At 36.5% G+C, this 24,609-nt stretch overlaps 2 protein-coding genes across 6 annotated transcripts in view; both read right to left on the bottom strand.

The window, feature by feature from the left end:
• Positions 1 to 9,432, bottom strand: part of TRPC1 (transient receptor potential cation channel subfamily C member 1) — a 65,944-nt gene extending 56,512 nt beyond the window's left edge. For 2 of the 5 annotated variants that reach the window (XM_055321567.1, XM_055321569.1), the window contains exon 1: positions 8,809 to 9,432. In XM_055321567.1, the coding sequence (XP_055177542.1) occupies positions 8,809 to 8,983 (175 nt within the window). In that variant the 5' untranslated portion in view covers positions 8,984 to 9,432. The remainder of the gene's footprint in view (positions 1 to 8,808) is intronic. The other 3 variants (XM_055321570.1, XM_055321571.1, XM_055321568.1) reach the window with 2 other exon arrangements.
• A 2,998-nt stretch (positions 9,433 to 12,430) lies between these two features.
• PLS1 (plastin 1) overlaps positions 12,431 to 24,609 on the bottom strand; it is a 101,419-nt gene continuing 89,240 nt past the window's right edge. The window contains exons 12-16 of the mRNA XM_055321268.1: positions 23,855 to 23,969; positions 19,494 to 19,627; positions 18,949 to 19,072; positions 14,339 to 14,463; positions 12,431 to 14,108 (exon numbers count right to left, since the gene is read on the bottom strand). Coding sequence (XP_055177243.1) covers positions 13,973 to 14,108; positions 14,339 to 14,463; positions 18,949 to 19,072; positions 19,494 to 19,627; positions 23,855 to 23,969 — 634 coding nt within the window. The 3' untranslated portion in view covers positions 12,431 to 13,972. The remainder of the gene's footprint in view (positions 14,109 to 14,338; positions 14,464 to 18,948; positions 19,073 to 19,493; positions 19,628 to 23,854; positions 23,970 to 24,609) is intronic.

Raw genomic sequence — 24,609 nt, 5'->3', positions numbered from 1 at the left:
GAATATTTCAAAGCGAAGTTTGACCTGTCAGGAGCATGCGGATTACCTTCTGCTTAACTCCAGACTGCCTACATCAAAACAGCTGACCCGTGGAGGAAAATGAGAGTAAGTACAAAGGCTATCATTTTCACCCAGTGCCCACTGTATATGTCTGTTGACCAGCTAGTGCAGTAATTGGGTGGAATAAATCAAAAGAGAAGTGCTAAATAAATAAACCAAGGTGGGTTTTGTTTTACTCCATTTAACTTTTGAAACATTAAGATGATAAACCATTTTAAATGACTTGCAAATATAGTTGTTCCTTAAAAGTCTATGAATAATAAACAGGAAAAGAACAATCAGAGTCAAACCAAGGAAAAAGAAATGAATAATTTCATGATGTAGAAAGAACCCTAAAACTGAACTAATGAGTGAATAAGAAGGAAAAATAACAGATTTTTGTTAAAACTTCTAATAAATTTACTACTACTTTTAACCAATGACTTTAAAGTCCCCACACATTTTGGAAGAAGCTGAATGGTAGTTTTTTGATGGTATATTTCCTTAGTTCCCTCAAGAAGAAAATTAGTCACAAAAAAATATTTTCCTCACAGCCCTACTAATTAATATTTAGACACTCTTGTTCTATGACAAAAACTTATCAAACACTTCACAAAGCAAAGTTCTTAGTTACAAGCTGAACTAATAGTGAACATACAAACAGACCAGTGAAAATTTAGCACTCTTACCGGAAAATAAATGTTTAAAACCTTATTTCAGGGGAGTTTATTTCACCTCTTAGTGGTAAGAGAATGTTAGTGTCTAGGTGAGGACTAATTTTTTATTCACCTAGGGACTCACTGGGCTTTCTGAATCCAAGAATTTCTGCCCTTCATAAATTCTGCAATATTTTCAGCCATTACTATCTCTTCAAATATTGCTTCGTCTCCATATTACTTTTTTCTACTGGAAGTTCTATTAAACATTATGTTGGATCATCTCATTCCAACTTGTCTCTAAAGATTTATTATTCCTCTCTCTCCTGTATTCTTGATAATTTCTTCAAATCTCCCACTTATTTCTTATTCAATTATTTATTAGTGCATTTTAAAAAATATTTTTAAGATTTTATTCATGAGAGACAACAGAGAGGCAGAGATATATAGGCAGAGGGCTCCCTGTAGGGAGCCTGATGTGGGACTCAATCCCAAAACCCTGGGATCATGACCTGAGCTGAAGGCAAAAGCTCAACCACCAAGTCACTCAGGCATCCCAACCCATTCATTTTTTTTTTTAAGATTTTATTTATTTATGATAGACATAGAGGCAGAGACACAGGCAGAGGGAAAGGCAGGCTCCAGGCTGGGAGCCCGACATGGGACTGGATTCCAGGGCTCCAGGATTGCGCCCAGGGCAAAGGCAGGGACCAAACCGCTGAGCCACCCAGGGATCCCCTTAACCCATTCATTTTTTAATGACTATTTTTTACTTAAGTTTTATTGGATTCCTTTCCAAATCTTTTATGTTTTCATTTCCTTAAGATTTTAGTAATTTTAAAAACACTTATTTTTTTATTTCTATATGATAATTATCTGAGGGCCTTAGGGATGTAATTGTGTTTACTGACCCATTCTTGAGAATGGGTGAGGGTCTTCTGAATTTTTAACTGGGCATTGCAAACTCCGCTTCATGCAGCTTCACTGTGGGAATCCTGGCAGCCTAGTTTGAAAACATCAAGGATGTTTTATGTTTGCTTCTTCTGGATAATTCAGAGGTTTCGTAATCCTATCAATTCTTTTTATATTTACTTCTCAGTTTACATTTTCACAGATCAAGTAGGTAATATTAAACTCCAAGCCAAAAGGAAACAAGACTACAGCTGCAAATTCTTACTTACGACTTTCTCTGTAGTCTCCCAGTGCTAGTGGATGGGTTCTTTTCTTCATAAACCTCTTTGCTGCAGGTACAGTGCTTTAAGGATCTTGATTTTATGCATAGATGTTGTGCTAATTTCCTACTTTGTACAAACTCAACGCCTTGTAACCTGTTTCCATATGGGCATTGAAATTTAAATCCCTATAATGCCTGGACCAATAACTAACTCCTGCCCCATTCACAGAACAGCCAAAATGTTAGCTCACATATTCCTGTTTTTCAGTCTTTTCCTTATTTTTGGATCATAAGTGTTTCCTTAATTTCTTGAAAGCTCAGCTGTTCATTTAAATGGATGTTTGTTATACGTTAGCTGGCATTTTTAGGTGACTTGAAGCAGAAGGGTTTTCAGATTATCTAGTGAGTCATTTGCCAGAGACAGAAAAGTATGAAGAATTATATAAATACAATTCTTAAAAATTTTTATAAATTTCAGGTATAGCATATGGAAAGAAACAACTGCTCCATGTGCTAAAACTTTAGACTGCTGTTTAAAGGGTAATTGTATTGCAAATGCCAGATACTCTAACTTTAGGTTTCAAAGACAAATTATTATTATTATTTCCATTACAGTCAGGAGGCTATTCAAGGGGGGGGGGGGGAGAAGGAAACTTAAAAAACAAACGAAATAAGTAATTTTCATCCCTAAAAATAATAAAAAGTTTCACCCTGCCACAGGTGACACACTCATGCAAATGAAAAATTACATGCTATAGTCACAGAACCTAAAGAAAACTAGAGTGGTTTCTAAGTATTCCACCTAAGTTTACATTTGCAAGCCATTTAAAACAATGTGCTATATTGTTAAGCCCAGAACAGTATTAATATTTAGGATGAGTGCATCATGTAGAAAGAGGTTAGTAAGTTTAAGATACATAGCAAGAAGCTAGTTATAGAGCAAGGATTACAATTTAAATGCCTTTTTATGTCAGACAAATATATGAATGCTTTTCATTTTATATGGAAGTTGCTTTTTTAAGAGTTACATAAATCTTCCGTCTTTTAAAATGTAATATATAAAAGGAAATGCAACATAATCTGTTTACTTTTTGACTAGATGATTCTTTTTTCGGGGAAGGAAAAATAAACTTTTTCAATCAATTCTACTAGTATACCAATTCAATAGCAAGCTTTCTCAGCCCCTTCTCCAAAATAGTTCCCATACTCATCCACTTGTATCCATGTGTATTGCTACCCACAGTCAAAACCACTATCATCTCTTTCCTGAACTTTGTAATAGACTCTTTACTGAAATAGGTGCCAATACTCTATTACAAGGGTCAACACCGTCCTTCTATAAAGGGCCATACAGTAAATATTTCAGGCATTACAGGCCATACTATCGTAGTTGCAAATATTCAAGTCTGCCCTTACAGCACAGAAGTGGCCACAGACTATATGTACACATATGAATTCCAATGTGTTCCAATAAAACTTTATTTGTGAACACTACGGTTCAAATTTCATATAATTTTCATGTTATATTATTCTTCTCTTGACTTATTCCAAATCATTTAAAATGAAAATGTAGAAACTATTATTAGTTCACAGGCTTTAGAAAATTAGGGCTTGCATGCTAGTTTGCCCACGTTGCTCTAGCCCCTCCCTTAAATCCACTGTCCTCCCAGCAGCCAGCATGATCTTTTTTTTTTTGATCTTTTTTTTTAAATTGAGATCATCCAATTCCCAAAAATCTTGATGATTGTTAAGATTTTCCATCACACCTAAAATACCTGCCAAAATTTTTATTGTGGCTTACTAAGCCCTATGAAACTTGAGCTTTGCTACCATTCTCTATTAACCTTGAGCAACTGTCCTGTTTACTCATTATATTCCTAGACCAATGTTTTCCAAAATGCAGGCTGCAACCCACCAGAAGGCATGAAATCAATGTAGTAAGTCCTAAATGATTTTTAAAAATGAAATAGTACATAAAGCACCACGGTAATCTCGTAAATCTTTAGCAACCAATTCAACATGGCCAACTGCGATAAACCCTTAAGAAATATAGTGGAGAAATGTTACAATATCAATTAAGAATAGATGATTCCATCTTTTCTTCATTGGCATCTCATTTTACTTTCTGCTATATGATGGTAGATTTCAGTATTGCTAAAATGGGAGCATTAATGTTGATCAGTTTAATTTTATAGTATCCAAATTTTCAGTTAGTTGTGAAGTATGGGAGAATTTATCTGTCAAAAAAATTTGTAAAGCTTTTCAAACCAATTTTCTATAACAAACTTTTTTGTATGTGTCAACTGCAACATTCTAATAGGACTATTCCTGAAGACACTTTAAAAAAAGATTTTATTATTAAAAGGAAAAAGAATAACAAAGTAAAAAAATACAAAGATAACAAATTTAGTGCTGGACTATAAATACAAATAGTGACAATAGTGATTAAAAATGTTAACTCTAGGATCCCTGGGTGGCGCAGCGGTTTAGCGCCTGCCTTTGGCCCAGGGCGCGGTCCTGGAGACCCGGGATCGAATCCCACATCGGGCTCCCGGTGCATGGAGCCTGCTTCTCCCTCTGCCTATGTCTCTGCCTCTCTCTCTCTCTCTCTCTATCATAAATAAATAAAAATTAAAAAAAAAATTAAAAAAAAAGAACTTTCTCATTAAACCTATCATTTAAAAAAAAATGTTAACTCTATACTAAATTTAAATAGTTTGAATCAAATTCTAAAAAGAAAAAAAATTACAACTTTTATAGTGAAGATGATTTAAAAACATAGTTTTACCCAAATGTGCAAAAGCCCAGTATTTCTCATAAACCCCAATGTTTTATAATCAGTTATAAGTGAAACCTTAAAAATTAAAGATAATCAGAAACATGGTATGTTTGAATATTTTTGAAAAAACAAAAGACAATTATTACTATAACTTCTTAGTCATTTATGACTGTTAATGAAGACTATTCATGATAATGAATATCATCTGGCAAAGGAGCAAAGATTCACTCTGCTGTAGGAAAAAATTATACTTACAGCATAGAAGGTGATGCTTTTTTTTATAGTAAATTAGTTGACAAATTAAAAACTATTAACAGTATATTCCTGTATCTATTAGAAAAAAAATTAGAGGCAATGTTTATTTTGTAATTAGCCTATGACTTGAGATCCAATTCAGTGATGTTGTAAATTGTATAAAATTTTAGTTTATATCCTTTATCAGTTTATATAAAAACTTCAGTTTACATCAAATAAATGGGACTTTTAAAAAGTCCCATTAAATATATTAAGTAAGGTGTTATTAAAATGGTAGCTCTAAAAAAAATGGCAGCTTAGTATTACTTCTCCCAGATGCGCTGCTCATTTTAAAAGCATGCTTAGCCCAAAGGTATACAAAGTTCATGCAGGAAATCAAACACCCTCCCACACAATGCAGCAAATCATACTACAAAGATGCTTTAAGACTTTAGTTTGAGCCTAGGGTAGCTCTCTCCATCCCTCCTGGTCCCCCTGCTGAAATTTCAAAAAGAGCATCCTGATTTATTAATTGCAAATAGAAATTCCTGAAAAATGCCCTTCATAGAGAGTTGGCAGGGCCTAAATCCAGACTAAGCCCTTTCATCATTTCCTTTTTCTGCACAAGAACGGACCATCGGCGAAGGGTTAATATAGGTTTAGTTCATGAATGTACACTAAAAGCTACCATCTATGAAAAGGGGTGAATTAACATGAACTATACTTAGTTCAAGGGCTCTCTAAACAAATATATTAACTCTTTCTTCACCTAGCAGGCCTGAATAAACCACAGGCTCCCACAAATAAATATGGCTCATTATCATATTAATTCTCAATAAGAGGAAAGAGGTGGGTGATAAGAACCCTGCTGAATATTTCATAAAATAGCCAGCTCTTGTTTCAGTTATCTTTTACCTCTGAGTTGCAGTGTTCTAGGTTTATAAAGAATATGAATGTGCTTTCTGAGAATTTTACTTGGGTGGGGGCAGAGAACATAACTTGATTGTCACTGGTATAGGAACTTTCACTTTTATACAAAGAAAACTTTGTATAGGAACTTTTATACAAAGAAAAGAACCAATGATACGTGATTCTGACCTACTTCAAGATAACAGCCACTATTAAGTAGCCACTACCAGGAGATCAGCACTTGCCTAGATCTATCGAGCTCATTTTTCAGAAAAGCTAGCTATACAAACAATAAAATCAAACATAAAATCTTTTTCTTTCCTACTTTTTTTCTTTACTTACTCCTTTATCTACACACACCCATCCACTAACATACACATACTTTATCTCCATAATTTTTGCTTTAGGAACTCTCCCTAAATGGAATATATTAGAAAGTACATGTACAGTATGATTGCTAAATGAAAGGATGAGAAACATAGATATTCTAGTGTGGATTTGTTCTAGTGCTATTAAAGCTTTTTACTTTTATTGGATAAATATAATCCACAGAATCAAGGTTTACAAAGCATTCACAGAGTGCATAAAGTTTAATCTCCAACTAATAAATCCAAATTTGGATGTGTTTTTTCTAACACAAATGATTTTCATTCATTCAACTACAACTAGATCAGTATAACATAGTGGCTAAGAGTACAGGCTCAAGAGAGAGGAGTTCTACCACAACCTAGCTAATGTAACCTTGAGCAAAGTGATTTTAAAATTTTGCTAAACCTCATTTTCCTCATTTGTAAAATAAGTATAACAACAGATCTGGCTTATGGGGTTGTCAGGATAAAATGAAATCTATGAAAAGCATACACACTCTACCCTAATGGCTGTTTTAGCAAATGTTTGTCATTTGGTTTGATGAATGCTCCAATGTAATAGTGGAAGCTACAGCTACTTCAAGAAACTTCTCACTTTTAGATTAAAAGTGAAATACACTAAAAAAGGCTTAACAATATTAGTGAATACAGATAGGTAAGCAAACAAAAATACTGCTATAATTCAAATTTATTTTTTCAATCTAAAGGTATACTATAAATATGTAATTTAAGCTATTTCTTCAAATCTAAGCTGAGAATTCATTTCAACATACCTGCAAGAGAAAATATCTATTTAATCTCACTCATTAAAAATTTTTTAAGTTATGGAAGGGCAAAAAAAAATGTATATTTACTTTCCACCCCATCTCCAAAAGGTAAACCTCTCCAAGGATCTTAAGGATGTTATAAAATGGGAAACTGATGAAGAATAGGAAGCTGTTTCAACTGACACTAGTAGGTAGACTACAAAACTATCACAGATTAAAACTTTGATTTGACTTAGATTATGCAACAATTCTAAATATACGTGCCATACAAGTACTTTCTCCAACCACATTCCACTATGACATTCCTCTGTCCTCAGTTTGACGGCAATATTAAATTCCCTTTCTTGACATACTTTCTGTTTGCTTTAAAATAACCACAGCTGAGTACGCTGGGGTAGATGGAGCAGCCACTTACTCATTCTAGTACAACACAACCTTGTCCCTTCTCCTCTCAGAGAGTTTTTGAGGGAAGAGAACTCAGATAGTTCAGGTCAGTAATATTAAGTAATTTTATGTAATCCACAGACAGTGACTTTTGTGAGGGTATAAACATATTCTGGTTCTTAAATTCTAAGACTAATCAAAGTTGTGCCCAGGCTGGACTTTATTTAACAAAGGCTTTTATACTATAACTTAATCCTTTTACATAAGAATATAAAAGTGTCTATCAACAGACATAGGTGAACTGTTTATATGTTAATGTGTTTTCAAAAAGTTGTGTGGATAAAATCCTATTTCAAAAGCAGTAAGAGAGGTTAGAGAGGCTGTGATTCATTAAAAACACATACATACAGACAAAAAAAAAAAAAAAACCCTCTGTACTTAATCTTTTCAGCGTAAGTCGCCCTTTGGGTTTATATTTGGAAGTTGGCAGGATCCTGAACAGAGTATTCCTAAGTGAGCATGGCCACTGTAAGGCAATTTAAGAACTTCAGAAAGAGGAAAATTACAGCATTTTCTTACATGTGGGAAATAAAAGCCGTCTCAGGGCAATCAATTTCCCATTCCTTTTATGATATGCATCAACAGAAAGCATGCTTAAGTGAAGAGATTTTATTATGGCCATAAAAGTGACTGATTTCTAGTTGTTGTTGGGTTTTTTTCGGGGGGGGGGGGGAGAGAAACACATTAAATACATTCCACTGTTTTGCCCTGTAATTGTTTTTTGCATGACCATTTTTTTTCCCCCAGAGTAGGCTCGGGAGCAATAAACCTTCTTCTCCAATGAAACGCACGAACTAACTTCCCAAAATTAAAAAAAAAAAAAAAAAAGTTTGGTCACTACGGCGTAATTTCTCCAGTCCTATCTTTCTCTCCTCCTAGGACACTGACATCACCTAACCCCATTCAACAGTCATTGAACACCAAGGCAATGGGTGACTGGAGCTAATAATGCGAGTACGGGGTTAAAGAAAATGAAAAAGAGAAACCAGGTGGGAGCCCATGAACACGAGGAGCCTTGAGCAAGGTCATGGAATCTTAGAACTAGAAGGTCCCAAAGTACACGAACCCTCTGCGATCCCAGAAAGAAAAGAAAAGCAGCCCTGAGAGGGAGCCCAGGTCCTTCCGAGGCGGACGCTCAGCACCCCAGGGTCTGGATCAGCCAGTCGCTACCTAAACGCCCGACCCCACGGCGGGCGGCCACGGCCGGACGAGCCGCCCCAGGTGCGGCGGCCCGAGGGCTGCCCTCCGGCTGCTCCCGCCCGCCGGCTCCACACTCCCGGGGCAGAGGCGGTGCCGGGCCCGGGAGAGAGCGCGGGCGAGGCGGGTGCAGGCGCTCGGCGCGTGAGGAAAGAGTGCGCCAGGGGGAGGCTGGGGAGAGAGGGTGAAGGGTGCGGAGGGCAGGGGCGCCCACAAGTGGAGAAAGGGGCCTAGCTCTCACCCTTGTCGCACGCCAGCAAGAAAAGCTTCTCATTCAGGGTGTTCTCCTCCTTCACCTCCCGCACATCCTTCAGCGCCATCACCTCGTTCGGCGACGAAGAGGAGGATGGGGAGGAAGGCAGGGAGGAGGAGGAGGCGCCCGAGAGGTCCGTGCTCGGGTACAGGGCCGCCATCATCGCGGCCCAGGAAGGGGGCAGGCCAGGAGACGGGGGCGGGGCCCCCGCCAGCCCCGACCCCGACCCCAGCCCCGCCCCAGGGCTGGAAAAGGGATGAGTCGTTCCCACGGCCGCCTCAGCGCGCGGCCCGTTGGCCCCGAAGGGCGTCGCCTCCCCTCGGAGCCAGCACTCGCCCTCCACTGACAGCCCCAGATTGGTGGCGGCGCATGCGCGGCCCCGGGGCCAGCGCCCCCTCCCCAGCCGCCGGCGCCCGGGCCGAGCCGGTCCGCGCCCCTCCGGGGACGACAGAGTGGCGCGCGCCAGGGCGGCAGCCGAGCGCGGGGCCGTGCCAGGAGCCGCGGGGGCCGCGCTGGGGGCGGCCCGGCCCGGGAGGAGGATGAGAGATCTGTGGCAAAGGAGCTCCGAGAGCGATTCTGCGCACGCCGGGCTCCCGCGCTGTGGGAACCGCCGGCCCAGCTGCGCCTGGAGATGTTCGCGACTCCCCTCACGTCATCTTCCGCTCCGCTATAGCGACGACACCGGGGCGGGCTCGGCGGTGGGCGGGGCCTCCCGGGGGGCGGGGCCTGCGTGTGCCACGCCCCCCGTTCCTCGCGAGGCCGGCGGCAACCTGGAGAGGCTTCCAGTTGCCGAGGGCTAAGGTGAACCGTGCGTGCGTCTCCACGGCCGGCTCGCGGCGCTGAGGTAATTCCCCTGCGGTCTCCTGCTGCGTAACAACACGCACCTGCACGGTGACTTGAAACTCTGACGACCTAACGTTTAGTCGAATCCCCTGTGGAACTGCCTTAATTGTTTCTCGTTTGTGTCCTTTAGGCAAAGCAGAAAGGAGAGGACCCTGGCCCCGCAGTGCACGTAGGCTGGTGTGTGTGTGTGTGTGTGTGTGTGTGTGTGTGTGGCCAGCTGTGCCGATTTCCGGCCTTTTGTTTTTTTCCCCCAACAACTTGTTTGGTGATGTAAAATTGGCACGACTGTCATACATTTATTCGCATGTAATTCAGGCGCACCGACGTGTGTAACCGTTGGATAAGCACATTTTTTAAAATCTAATTACAGTCATTCCGGCGGTGTCTTCACATTTATAAGTTTGATTTTATAAGATGTGTGTTAGGCAAACGCTAACTGAAGCACAGGATGACTTCCTTGAATAATTTTTTTTAAAGCAAGCTTTTATTTAAAGCAGATTCCTGCACCTTTAAAAGCTAGGAGGTAAAGCTGCAACTTCTATCTTGAATTCTTAACTGCTTCCCACAACAACGATACAAAAATCAAAATTGTGCCCTCAGTGCTTTAGGTTTTAAAAGGCAATACAAAAATTTACGTCAGAATATCTTATATTTGAGGGAAGCAAATACTTCCTATTCGGGTTGATTTATTCTATCTCTGTTCTTGCCAGCACTAACTCCCAAATATCCCAAATATGTCTTTCTCATCATTCAAAGTCTTCTTTGGATTTTTTTTTTCTTAAAGATATTTATTTATTTATTTATTTATTTATTTATTTATTTATTTATTTATTTATTCATGAGAGACAGAGAGAGAGAGAGGCAGAGACACAGGAAGAGGGAGAGAAGCAAGCTCCATGCAGGGAGCCCGATGTGGAACTCTATGCTGGGACCCCAGGATCAGGCCCTGGGCCCAGCCCTGGACCGAAGGCAGGCACTAAGCCGCAGAGCCACCCAGAGATCCCCAGTCCTCTCTAGATCTTTAAGAGGCCTTAAGTAGATGACAAGATTGCCCACCTTTTGAAACATTATCATGTGTTTACTTCAAAATGGCTGATTATCGATTGAATCATTTTAGGTTTTTCTTATCATGTATCATTAATCTACTCCATTCTATCCTGTTTCCAAGTTTGCATATTTGGTGCAATGTCAAAGTTGTTGTCAGTTTGTGACCATTAAACAAAGATGTATGTATGTGGGTTTATATGTCTGCTCACTTAAACACTCTTCATAGTCCAGTAAAATTTTCACTCAGTAGGATAGCTCTAACCCTGACCCATCCAAAAGTTCCAGAGTGTTGGAAGGTAAACATTCAGATGGCTCAAAATATAAAAACCACTTTAATCTGAAGTCTTTTCAAGCTTCTTGGTTTATTATTTCTCATCCATAAGGACTCCCACAAAGGATAGATTAATTTCTTAGATTCAGGGGAATTCCAACCTACTTTACTAGATAATTCTAGGAGGCAAAGTATTAGAGGGCTTTCCCTTTTTCAAAGTAAGTCAGTGTTGCAACTGTATCCTGTTCTTTAGAAGTTTTTTTTTTTAATCATCTCAGAAGCAGCATTTTCTTCTCTCTTGCCTCTCTGGTACACACTTTATCCAGCATAAATTGGGGTATTTTAGCATCCCCTGTATAATGGGTTTATTGTGCATCTGTGATAGTAAGACTAATGATAGAATTATGATGAATAATGGCTTGTACGATTCAGAAGCAGCACTTTTACTCAAAGCAACTCACCAATCTGCAGGTACAAAAGAGAAGACCATTAACTTCAGCTGGAGAAGAGAAAAAATCCAGATTCAGATCTGGTATTAAAAGTCGAACAGATTCCCCCAAAAAAGTAGAACAGGGGTGCCTGGCTGGCTCAGTCAACAGAGCATGTAACTCTTGTCCCACGTTGGGCACAGAGCCTACTTCAAACAAAACAAAAAAAACAAAAAGAACCCCCCAAAACCAGATCCTATATACATCTTCAAACTCTGTGCTTCTCCCTCACTACTCTTAGGCCACATTTGCCTATTTCTTTTACGATTTCCCCTATTGCATTTTATCTCTTTTTTTTTTTTTTTAATTTATGATAGAGAGGGAGAGAGAGAGAGAGAGAGAGAGAGGCAGAGACATAGGCAGAGGGAGAAGCAGGCTCCATGCACTGGGAGCCCGATGTGGGATTCGATCCCAGGTCTCCAGGATCGCGCCCTGGGCCAAAGGCAGGCGCCAAACCGCTGCACCACCCAGGGATCCCTTGCATTTTATCTCTATCTAAAATTCCTATTTATTATCTCTCTCCACTAGGATAGAAGATTAATGAAGTTAGAGAACTGTCTATACTTTTCTCAACTTAATCCCCATGTTTGTAGCATCATACCTGAATCATAACAAATTTATGTTAATAAACTGATTCCCTCAAAGTATTTTAGCACAAACCAAATTATAGAAATAATGCAGTTGGTCTTTACTAAAATTCTCCATATTAAAGAACCACAGAACCACCTTCATTTCCCTCAAAATAATCTAATATTTTTTGTTTTACTAATTAAAACAAAATTATTTTCTTTTCTGGAAAATAAACTTATGATAGATTAATTTTCAAGGTTCTGTATTCTTTAAATGAAATGAACATTGACACATTTGTATATAGAGTTTTTATTAAATATATTTTGTGAGAAAAAGAACACTAAAGTGCCAAATTTCATGTAAATCAGATAACTTAGTAAATACAGTGGTGAAAAAATCAAAGGGGAAACATTGATTAATCTTAGAGCAAGAACACATCTTAATCTTCATATAAGAAAACAATCATCAAAATATAAAAGTAAAGGAAAACACTTTTGTAGAAGAATATATTTCAAAGTTCCACCTACTGATGATTTCACTTAAAAAATTCCAAACACGAGTAGTCTCATTCTTACCAACCTGTTTTAATCAATAGGTAGAAGAGAAGTTTAGACTACTCATTCACACTGAGATAAAGTGACAGCATTTTTGTTGTGTAGCAGTATTGTCCACTCACACTAACGGTGGAAAAATGGAGGAAACATATTTCTGAATTCAATTTTTAGCAGCAGAATCTGTCTACTGATAAAAATTCACACAAAAGTAGGTCTGAAGATTAGCTATTCCCAAGTAACACAATCATTAACCAAACACTGCCAATTTGTAGGAGGCTGTGGAAAAAACATGTGAAAATATTCTATGTTGAATATTAGCTTTGTATTACTTTCTGCTGAAGATATTCTGTGGGTATATTCTAAATTAGTCTTCAGTATAGATCAAAATTCACATGTGTCATATGAAACTAACAGTATAGTGTCAATGTGCCTTGAGATGCTCTAGTCAATGTTTTGCTATAAATATGTGGAAGAAGCCAGTTGAAAAATAACTATATGCACATTCAAAATGAATAGTTCTAAAAGAAATTCTTCATATACCAATATCTATGAACTGAAAAGTTGTCACACACATAGTGGGACTACAATAAACACTTAATGGTTGGCTGACTGAATCAGTTATACATTCCATTTCAGAAAACCTGGGTAGTTCAGATTCAAAAAATATTTATGTACACAAACATATTTCTCTAATAACAGCCTACCAAGATATATGCTGCATGTCATAGTTAAAGCTGTCTTACAAACTAGCATACATAAAATATAAGTACAGTTAAAATTAAGTTTTAAGTAAAAAGCTCCTGCTACTTATATAAGATAATGTATTTTGGGGTTTATTCAAGAGTTAGTTCTCATATATAAAAAAGTTTAATGCTAATGAACAATACTTGTCACTTAAAAATTTGAGACAATATAGAAATTTACAGAAAAGTTAAAGTTCACATAGTGGAAAGAAAAAAATAAAATAACTTGGATAATGACTCTGAATACATTTATGATCAAAATTAACACAAACACACACACACACAAATCAAAGCACAGCAGGACCTGCAAAAAAATTTTTTTATATTGATCTTTTTTGAACCATGAAAAAGAATAAATTAGTCTTGTTTTAATAAGACTTTCAGAAAATGAAAATAATTATGAAATATCAGCTTGATGATGAACATATTATCAGTACTGACTGGTAAATTAGTTGTATTTCCAAAAATGTTGACAGATTCTAACTAGTATGAGTAAGACACTAAATTCATTAATGAATTATACTAGTATAAGCATACAAATAATCTCTGGTTTTATACCCACTACATTTCAGAATTCTGTAAACTGTGAGACATTCAATGTGTTTAATGTGGCAGAAAATCATATGAAATGTTTCATTATTTTATTTTGTTTAGTCCTTTTCCCATTAAGCATGCAAACACGGTCATAACCATCTTTGGTTTCACTTCTACAAGGTCATCAGGTAAGGCATATATCCGGGCACCAATCTTTCGAGCAACTGAAATGGCATATCTTGAAAAGACAAGAAAAATATCTTAGTATTTGTTATCTACAGTGTTTTCACTTACTATATGTTAAGAATGAAATATATTGATTAGATTAACTTTATGAGAAAGTTAAGTCTTTAAATCATATTCCCCATATAAGCTGTACTTCAAAATGTTAAAGACATAGTAACCTTATCTAAGGATTTACAAAATTAAAGAGCCACTGTGTTTTAATTTAAACCATAAAAAGCTTACTTAGCATTGTTCAGTTTGTCCTCTTCAGATAAGTTTTCTCTCTTGATCATTTCTTGACGAACTGCATTTGGTGCAATGGCATCTATTAAGTCTAGAACAGGTAAACTAGTGCTAATAGTTTTGTCCTAGAAAATAAAGAATCATTCATAAACATCTTTTAATTTTCATAAGCAGACTGGTTCATGACCATATAACTGAGAGCAAATTATAAATTTTCTTTGTAGTGAACACTCAGCTTTTCTGCAACCAGCCCACTTCACAAACCATTTAAAATATGTTTTTCCTTCGGTGTCTACAGAGCTTACAATGTGGAGCTGTCACCATACCCAAATAGGGCTTGCAGATGTGATAATTCTTAAAGTATGCTAACTATAGTATCCATTCTGTAAAAAATACTTTTGAAAGGGAATAGGAGATGGATTTTAAATTAATGGTTTTGCAAATTCTAGTAATATATTTCTTAGACCATGGATTCCTAAGCCTTCACTTAAAATTTTTGAGAAAGAAAAATGAAAATAATAGTGGAAAGGAGCTAACATTTACAATGGCATTATCCTTGTTGCTTTACATGTCCAGCTTGTTTAACTTTCCTAAAAACCTCTTTTAAAGAGGATGAACGTGAAATTCATAGAGCTCAAGTGACTTGTTCACACAACCAGTAGGTACAAAACCAATAATTGAGCCCATAATTGTCTGACTGTAATGCCCAAGATTCTCTCCATTTTTGAAGTTACCTCCAAGGTGAACTAAAAATGAACAACTAAATTCTAGTTGGAAGTCAGTTGGAAGTCAGAAATCCTGGTCTAAGTCGTTTTATCACTTACCAGTACTTGAAAAAAAAAAAATTACTTGTTCTTTCAGCTTGAATAGTGGCCATTGCTGCTTGCCTACCCAGAATCTACTCATTCCTTACTACTATCTCCATCCTAACAGAACCCACATTTTTGCTCTGTATCCATATCCCCCTCACATGGACATGTGCTTCAAGGAAAGCTGACCCCATCCACAGCTCCAGGGGTGATCCTGAATTAGTCTAGGCCATGCATTCTGGGGGTTGGGTAATAAACTTACTCTTTATGTATAAAGCATACAGTGCATTAAAATCAGTAATATACATAGCATTAAAATTTCAGGGGAAGGGGAATTTAGGAAGAAAATGTCTAAAAAGACTCCTTAGATGAACAAAAACAGTCTGAACCAGAGTAATCCCATCTGATTAGCACAGTGATTTAATTTGGGCCTAATTTAATGTGAGGCCCTTGCCATTTTCTGGAAGAGCTATGGAAAACCAGCAACCCTCCTCCTCTATGTGAATGAGAGGATGAAACCTTTGTCCCAGTCAGCAGTTATTCTATTATCAAAAGGAAAACCAGCTTTGGAGTGAAGTTGGCACTGTAGATGGCAAAGCAGAGATGGACAAAAGCCTCAGTCCTGAATGACATTCTTCAATTACTGACTCAACCAACACTGAAATCTACCCTACCTCTGGATTTCTGCTATTCTGTACCTTTCCTTTTGGTTTAAACCACTTTAAATTGGGTTTCCGTTTTCCAAAGCCAAAAGGAAGCACCCTTCCCTAACCACTACTATGAGAAAGTCACAGGATTCTTGGGAGTATTAATATAAATGAAAGCATATACTACAGTTCCTAGACAAATTAATAAAGTTTTGAAAAAACAATTTGAAGCCATGTGAAGAAAAGTTAACAGTTTACTTTTGGGGGGGTGCATGATCTATGAGCCATTACATTTGTTAATTTTAGAAAAATTTATATTCTTTACTTTTAGGAATGTTCATTTTATAAAACAGATTTTTGGGGGGAAGTAGAAGTAGAGGGGTAAAAATAACTGGGGTGATCAAGTCTTTCTGAGTTTAGACTCTCAAGAATTAGCTTCGAGTTTGGCTTGATTTTCAAGATAACGAATTGTATCATCCCTCTCTCTTAATTTGATACACATTACTATTAGAACATTCCATGCTATTGTTCTTTCTGTCATTATTAAAAATAGAAGTGGAAACACAGTGATGTGGCAACCAGAGTTCTCTAAAAAGCTCAAGAGGAACCTCTCCATATGATGCCCGTTATATGTTGCCATACTAGTGTAGTAAGCCCCTTGTACTGAGCCCTTAAAATGTCCAGATACTATTGAGCTCTTTACATGTGTTAACTTATTTAGTTTGATAACAAACTCAGGAGATAGGTATTATTAATATCTCCATTTTAAGTATGGGGAAACGGAGGCACAGAGAAATTAATAATTTGCCCAAGGTCATACGGATATTGAATGGTGAACCAGAAGTAAATTCAACTTTATTTATCAAAAGGAGTTAGTATAAACTGCTAAGGTTTCTATAAAACATGTGCCCCTCTCATGTGCTTCCTACTCCCGTTAGCTGATTAGTACGCTGACACCCCACACAGTGATTCCTGTTTTCTTCTTTGCTTCCTTTCCTGAAGTAAACACTGAGGGCATTATGTAGCCACAGTGACTAGCAAAGCAACCTGATACAAGGTAAGCTTTGAATATTTATGAGATGAATGAGCAGTATGTCACACAACTAATAAATGTCTGAGCTGAAGTCAAATCCAGGGACACAGAACTACAGTTTGGCTTTTAACCTGCAGTCAGATCTGGATGTGAAATCCAGCTATTCTGCTCAATGGTTAGTTGTATGAAGGGGACATGTTGTTTAATTTTTCTAATGCTCTCCTTTTTGCTTATAGAGTTATTGAGAGAATTGAAAGAAACTGTAAAGTACTTAGCATGGTGGCACAAAGAACTCAATAAAGGTAATTAAGATTATTGTTATGGATATACCACATCCTCATCTTCTTTTATTTTATTTTAATCCCGTGTTAACACACAATGTTCTCTTAGTTTCAGGTGTACAATATAGTGTGATTCAACAATTTCATACTTCATTCAGTGTTCATACATTTCCTTACCTTGATGAGGGAAAATTAGTTTGTAACTAAAAAGGGCAAATTTGTCTTTTCTAAAATGTCTCAGTATGATACTGCCTTGATTATGATTAGTAGATTCTTACCAGTAACACTTATAATAGGCTTCAAATATAATGCCTTCTACAGTTGGGGGAAAAAAGCCTCCCCACCCCAACTTTATTTTAGCATTTGCTGCCACATTTCTTAACTATAGCCTCTTTAAAGACTCTGTTACCAAGCTCCTACTAAATAAATGCCAAGCATATTTGCATTATGTTCCTGCTACCTGGGATCTAAGTAAAACTCTCAAGTCTGCTTTTTCTCTGTGCATTTTCTCCCTTAGAGGGTTTGTGTACTCCTATTTTCAACTATCTCTTCTATTTAACTGATGACCAAGTCTGTATTACCAGTTTTAACATTTCCTGTCATCTAGCTCATTTCCTGAACATTACTTCAAATCCAGCAGACTTAAAACAGATTCATCACCTTTTCCAGAAAGCAGCTGTACCTCCTGAGATTCCCATTTGTTAGTGTTATCTGTTTTCAGTTACTCAAGCCTAAACCATCAAGTTTTAACTCCTTTTTCTCCTGTGCTTCCCTAAATCAAGAAGCCAAATCCTACTTGTTCTTTTTCAATAGCAAATAACTATCCATTCTTAACATTTCCTGTGCCCACCCCCAACTCCATTCAGATCCTCCTCATTTCACACCTTGAGTTCTGCCTCAGCTTCTTTGGCACTGTCCTTGAATTTACACCCTTCTTCCTACTATCCGTCCTGCTCACCATGTTCAGAAGAGTATTCCTATGGGTGCCTGGGTGGCTCAGTCAGTTAAGCACTGGACTCTTGATTTCAGCTCAAGTTGTGATCTGGGGGGTTGTGGGACTGGCCACTCTGCGCACTTGGTGGGGAGTTGAAAATAGGGTTTCATCTGCATTCTTATTCACTAAAAAAAACCCCACCAAATTCCTGATTTTTCACATATCATAGTAAAATCACAAACACAAGGCTCACTGAATTAATGTGTACAAGCAGACATGCTTATTTGTAGCTAACATCACGTTGCATGCAAAAGCGACACACAATGGAAATGCATGAAAATTAGTGGGTATATATGTGCAGATTACACTTTGAATGCTTTATGAATCATCCACAAATGCTCGGAAGTGAGTGTTAAGTGCCATTATGAAGCCAGATGACAAGATTTTTTTTTCCTACCAGTTTTCTCAATTCCCACTTGAATCGGTTTGGCTGTCTCTGTTATGCCTTGGAAATGATGTCAATACAATTCTGAGACTGCTGCTAGGGAGCACAAAACATTATAGGTCCTATATAAACAATGTTTTTTTTTTTTTTTAATCTTTCTTTTTTATTTGACAATTGGGTTTTATGGTCCTATTCTATTTCTTTTTTAAGATTAGATGACCAGAGTCTGATAATATTAACCTGAATCTATACTCAATAGGACAACCAATCAAAGTATAAGAATTCACACCATATTTTTGCTTTACAGATGCCCAATAGCTAATAAGCCTAAGTTTATAAATTGTGTCTCTGAGATATAATATTAATGTAACTCTAGACCTAAACCAATGTAATTTTCAATAAAAATTCCTTCCTAAACTTAATTTCTTACAAAAACAAAATTTTAAACAGCTTTTGATTACCTTGAAACTGGATATAGAAGTGGGTTTTTGTGCACTTTTAAGAGTCTCATTGACCCATTTAATAATAATTTCATCATTTACTTTTTCACCCTCTCCAAGATCTGATAACACATTCAATGTGTACCTGTAACAGAAAAAATGTATATTTGAGAGTGAAAGGGGAGAAAAGGATGAAATTTGATCACATCATTTATATCAATATTAGATGAATATTTAAGTATTTTGGTTCTAATAAATATTTCTACCTTTGGTATTTGCATTTAGTCACATTCCAAAGTTGCAAAGCTCATAATCAGAAACAAAAACTACTATACAGTATTTAAAAAAAAAAAATCCCTTACATAGCAGTTTTTAAGAGGCATTAATAAAAGTGATCATTTCCAGAGATTTGACCCACTTTTACATAAAATGTATTATCAACGGTAAATCATTTAAAAATATATTTTACACTGTGTAATTGTTTGTTATTCTCAAAAATAGCCAAAATTTTAGTTCATATAACTTGCTGAAGGAAACAGTATTGCTATAAATATATCAGCCTTTACCTTCTCATCAGCTGCCATACCAGTGCCAGAGTAAGTGTTGAATTCCCTTCATTTAGGTCCTGCCCAGCAATGCCAACCAAGGAGAATTTAGCCTCAGTTTTCCCAAGTTCCACTGCATAGTTACAGTTTTCAATCTATAAATAATTAAGTAAAAGCTTTGGTTTAAAAACATGTTTTTAAAAATATATCTCTTGAATATGCCAGCTTTGTTCAGTCATCTGAAAATAACTATGATGATACCTTCAATTTATATGAAGAATATCATTTCACAATAACACTGAAATTAAGGAAATGTTTATTCCCATTTTATTATTATTCCTATATTATAGCTTAGGTATGAAAGCACTGAAGGGTTAACGTAAATAAAGAACTGGTTAGGAAGTTTTAAAATCTAACCCTAAAAGTCTTGACTGTCCAAGATTACATAGCTTATCAGAGGCAAATCTGTGACTAAAAACCTGGGTTTCCTGCATTCTACAAATAGAGTTAAATACTGTTTTGTCTAAATTTGAAACTAAGGAATAAAGAAATTGTTTCATTAAGAATCAGAAACTTCATCTCCCATTTCTTCATCCAGATATTATTCATCTTTCAAAATTTAGCTTTAGCCCACTTTCTTCAATAAAGGTTTAACCTTAACTATATCACCTGATACAATATACCCCTTATTGAACTTCCAATAATGCTTATTTTGTAATGCTTATGCACCATCTTCTACTTAGCAATTTATGTACTTTCTTTTGTCAACCATGGGACAGGCTCCTTTTAAAGGGCAAAAACTATATCATGTACAAGTCTCTATAATACTCTTCTCCATCCCCAGCCCAGAACCCATCACAATGCCCTGCCTACAGTAAGAATCTGATGAATGAAAGTAAATTATTTACCTACCTACCTATTTTTTTTCCAGTGATGTAAGTACAGTTCATTCCTTTCTTTAGTAAATTCTTTTTGTCTACTTGTCCTCTATAGATGTTTATTATCTCCAGTCTTCCTATCTCAGGGTTATTTGTGTGTGTGTGTGTGTGTGTGTGTGTATATATATATAAATTCTTAGATATTAGAGTCTTTTTCTCCAGTGAAATTGTAAGCTCTCATAATCTTGTAAATACACCTAGTAGTAAACTGTGCTTCCTGAATACTTTTTGGGATAAAATAAACATTTAGTTAAGAAAAATAGTGTAACTGGTTTCTTCTGATTTTCTTTCCCAAGTTAGTTAAGACCTCATTACAAAACAATTCAACCTGAGATACACAGATATATTTTTTTTCTTAGAAAGTATTTTTGGAAAAGTGAGAAAGGAACCACACAATAACAGAATTTGCACAAATGGGTATTTTCTCTAAAAAAGAAAATCCAAATTCCCAAAGACCTGTTTGTTACAAATAAAAATGCATGAAGATCCTTTGATCCTGTGGTAGCATCTGCCTGGTTCTCTTACTAAGTTTCATAAAATCTTTGCTATGTATACATTTTTTTAAAATACAAGGAGATAATATTTTAAAATCCTTTTTCCTAGTAGTCATACATTAGATTTAGTCTAATAAAAATATATACTATAGAAAAAATATATGCTATAGAAATTATATATTATAAATAGATACCTAATTTATAGAAAATAGCACCAAAGTTCTGATTATGTAACAGTGTGAACAGGAGAGAGAAAAAACAGCATATTTTCCACTGACACCTGTTTCAATGGGAGAATTTTCTAGCAATAATGAATAATCACTTATGTGTAAAATGTGTTTCAATAAAAGACCATCTGTTTTATAGTTAGACCAAAATTCCTAAGGGGAATGATGGTGAGGAGGGTGCTCAGGGTTACTAGAGGCCTAAGATGTTGATATGACCAGCAATGAAAGGGTACCTGGAAATGGATGCTAACATAAGGAAAAAGATGTGTTCTATTTTTTGAGCAACAGTTGATTCCAAATTTGGCAAAACTTCTAAGATCTGGAGAGGTACCAACTAGAGAAAGAATAAGAAATTCAGCGCTAGAGATAAGCTGTGTTTATGGTACTACTTAACACTCTAAAAATGGATCTGCTCTCTGAGGAAGTAAATATAGAAAGTTAAGAGCAGTGGGCCAAGAACTGAGCCTTGGAAATTCCTAGAGTTGTCAGGCTAAAAAACAAAAACCTGTGAAAGTTAAGAATAAACACAAAGCAAGAAAAAAATTGGAGAGTGCAGTTTCATAGAGTTAATGGAGAAATGAAGATCAGACACTTCAAATGCTGTGGGGAAAAGTGAAGCTTAGATCATTTGTAAAATAGAGAAAAATTACATAAAACAATACAGGGTTTCAAGTGAAAAGAAATACTGAAGAAATAATGAAGAAAGACTATTTAAATGGTGCAATTTTATGAACTTTACAAAGGAAGCAAAATGATGTCTGCTTATGAATGCCCAAAGCCTATAAAATAAGCCTCTGTGATACTGTCATGAAAGTACTGCTTCGTTTTTTTAATATCTTGAATTTAATATCTTTAATATCTTGAGGCCTTATGTTTCATCCTATAAACAGCTGGTATTTGTTTAAACATTTTACATATGATTCACTTGTAACATCTCATATTAAAATTCCAAATAAAATGAGTGGTTTAATTTTTGTTTTCCTGTTAGATTTTGCATCTGCTTACTCCTAAAGGAACTAGAAAAAGAACAAAGCCCATAGTTAGTAGAAGAAAGGAAAATAATAAAGAGAAAAGCAGAAATAAATGAAATATGAAGCTTAAAAAAAAAACAATAGAAAAGATTAAGGAAACCAAGAGTTGGTCTTTGAAAAGATAAACAAAATTGATGAACCAAGAAAAGAGAGGACTCAAATAAATAAAATCAGAAATGAAAGAGAAATAACTGACAGGTGAATTCTACCAAACATTTAAAGAAGAGTTAATACCTATTCTTCTGAAACTAGTCCAAAAAATAGAAAAAGACAAGAACAAGTGTTGGTAAGATGTTGAGAAAAAGGAATGCTTGTGTACTGTTGGTGGGACTGTATATTAGTACAGCCACTGTGAACACAGTATGGAGGTTCTTCAAAATATTAAAAATAAAAATACCATACAACCCAGTAATTCCAGTACTGGTATTTACAAAAAAAAAAAAAAAAGCGGAAGCACCAATTCAAAAAGATCCATGTACTCTGATGTTTACTGCAACATTATTTACAATAGCCAAGATATGGAAGCAACCCAGTGTCCAATGATAGACAAATGGATAAATATGTATACACAATGGAATATTACTTGGCCATAACAAAGAATGAGATCTTGCTATTTGTGACAACATGGATGGACCTAGAGAATATAAATGCTAAGTGAAATAAGTCGGCCACTGAGAACAAATACCATATGATTTCACATATATGTGGAATCTAAAAAAAACAAACAAGCAAAAAGAAGCAGAAACAGACCCATAAATACAGAGAACTGGTGGTTGCAGAGGGGAAGAGTGAGGAATGGATAAAATGGATTAAAGAAAGTGGGAAGTGCAGGCTTCCAGTTATGGAATCATCATCATTCATCTGCCAGATATTCTCCCACCAACTGTAATCAAGTCACTGCTGCTCGAAAATGTTTAATGGCTTTCCATTACTTCTAGTTTAAAACACAAGTTTTTTAATCTGACAGTCAAGATTCTCAATATCTGGCTCCAGCTGAAATTTTTAATGTTCATACTCACTTCTTACCTCTGGGAATCTTCTGCTATAGGCCACATTCCCAGAAATGCTTTTTATATTTTCCCATCACTATTCCTTTTCCTGATCCTTAGCAACCCCCTCCAGTCTTCTTTCTCAAATTCTCACTCAAATACCACCTCCTGCATGAAGCCTCTCATGATAAGTGCAGGCTGTTGCCTTTTCTTCCTTAGAACTCATAATCATTTCTGTGTACACTGTACTATATTATAGCTGTTTGTACACATATCTAATGTTTTTAGGCTTCTTGAGGACCAACTCCGTGTCTTGTGCTATTTTATATCCTGCATTGCACTGTACAAGTAGTAGGTAATCAATAAATATCTGTCAAAAGATATTAACACATGACCAGTAAAGATCTGGCAAGTTCTGATGATTATAAAACAGGGGTGAATTTATGATGCACCTCAAAGAACATTAAGTACTAAAACTTGTTAAAGACAAAAACAGTTAATATAAAGTATCTGACTGGGTGAACTGTCTTCATCTTTCCAAACATTTATTAAAGCCCATTTATAAAAGGGCTATGATGTGTAACACATTTTGGTTTAAATCAGAATCATGGGGACAGACCACACATTACTAAGCTTTATGAAACTCCAAATCCTCTGTTTTATATTAGAACAATAACATATCCTTAGTGGTTATCTCATCCACCTTCTTCATGTTCCCTCCAAGAGCAGGATAAGGAGGTTTGTTGACACGGCTCCACTTGACTGGCACACGGATCATTTCATAGAGCTGAAAGATCACTAAAGCGTCTGCAAGGTCACTAAAACAAGAGGAAAAGATGATGAAGGAGGAGGAAATTTTATTAAGCACAATGAAGATAGGCTTAGGTCTTCAAAAATACTACAGGGTCATTTAATGCTTAAAAAATGACAGGACAAGGGCACCTAGGTGGCTCAGTTAAGTGACCAATTCATGATTTAGGTGCAGGTCATGATCCCATAGGTCATGAGACTGAGCCCCATGTCCAGCTCTATACTCAGAACACTCAGCAGGGAATCTGCTTGAAATTCTCTCCCTCTGCCGCTCCCCCTCCCCACCCCCACTCACACTCACTCATTCTCTGAAATAGATAAATCTGAAAAAAATGACATCATTTAACCCAGGACTCTTTTTTTTTCTTTTTTCAAATTTTTATTTAAATTCTAGTTAGGTTTAAAAAAAATAAATAAATTCTAGTTAGGTAACATACAGTGTAATATTGCTTTCAGGAGTAGAATTCACTGGTTGACCCAGAACTTCTAATCTAGGAATCTGTCCAAAATTTTTTTATGTTTACAAAGTTATATGTACAAAGACATTCATTACCACACTATTCATAAATGTGGAAGCAACTTAAATGCCTGGTCTAGGGGGCTGTTGAATAAACCATCCATACCAGAGACTCCTGGTCCACCATAAGA

This window comes from Nyctereutes procyonoides, unplaced genomic scaffold (genome assembly GCF_905146905.1).
Source record: "Nyctereutes procyonoides isolate TBG_1078 unplaced genomic scaffold, NYPRO_anot_genome, whole genome shotgun sequence".
Classification (NCBI taxonomy): domain Eukaryota; kingdom Metazoa; phylum Chordata; class Mammalia; order Carnivora; family Canidae; genus Nyctereutes; species Nyctereutes procyonoides.
This window is presented reverse-complemented; position numbering and strand designations above follow the sequence as displayed.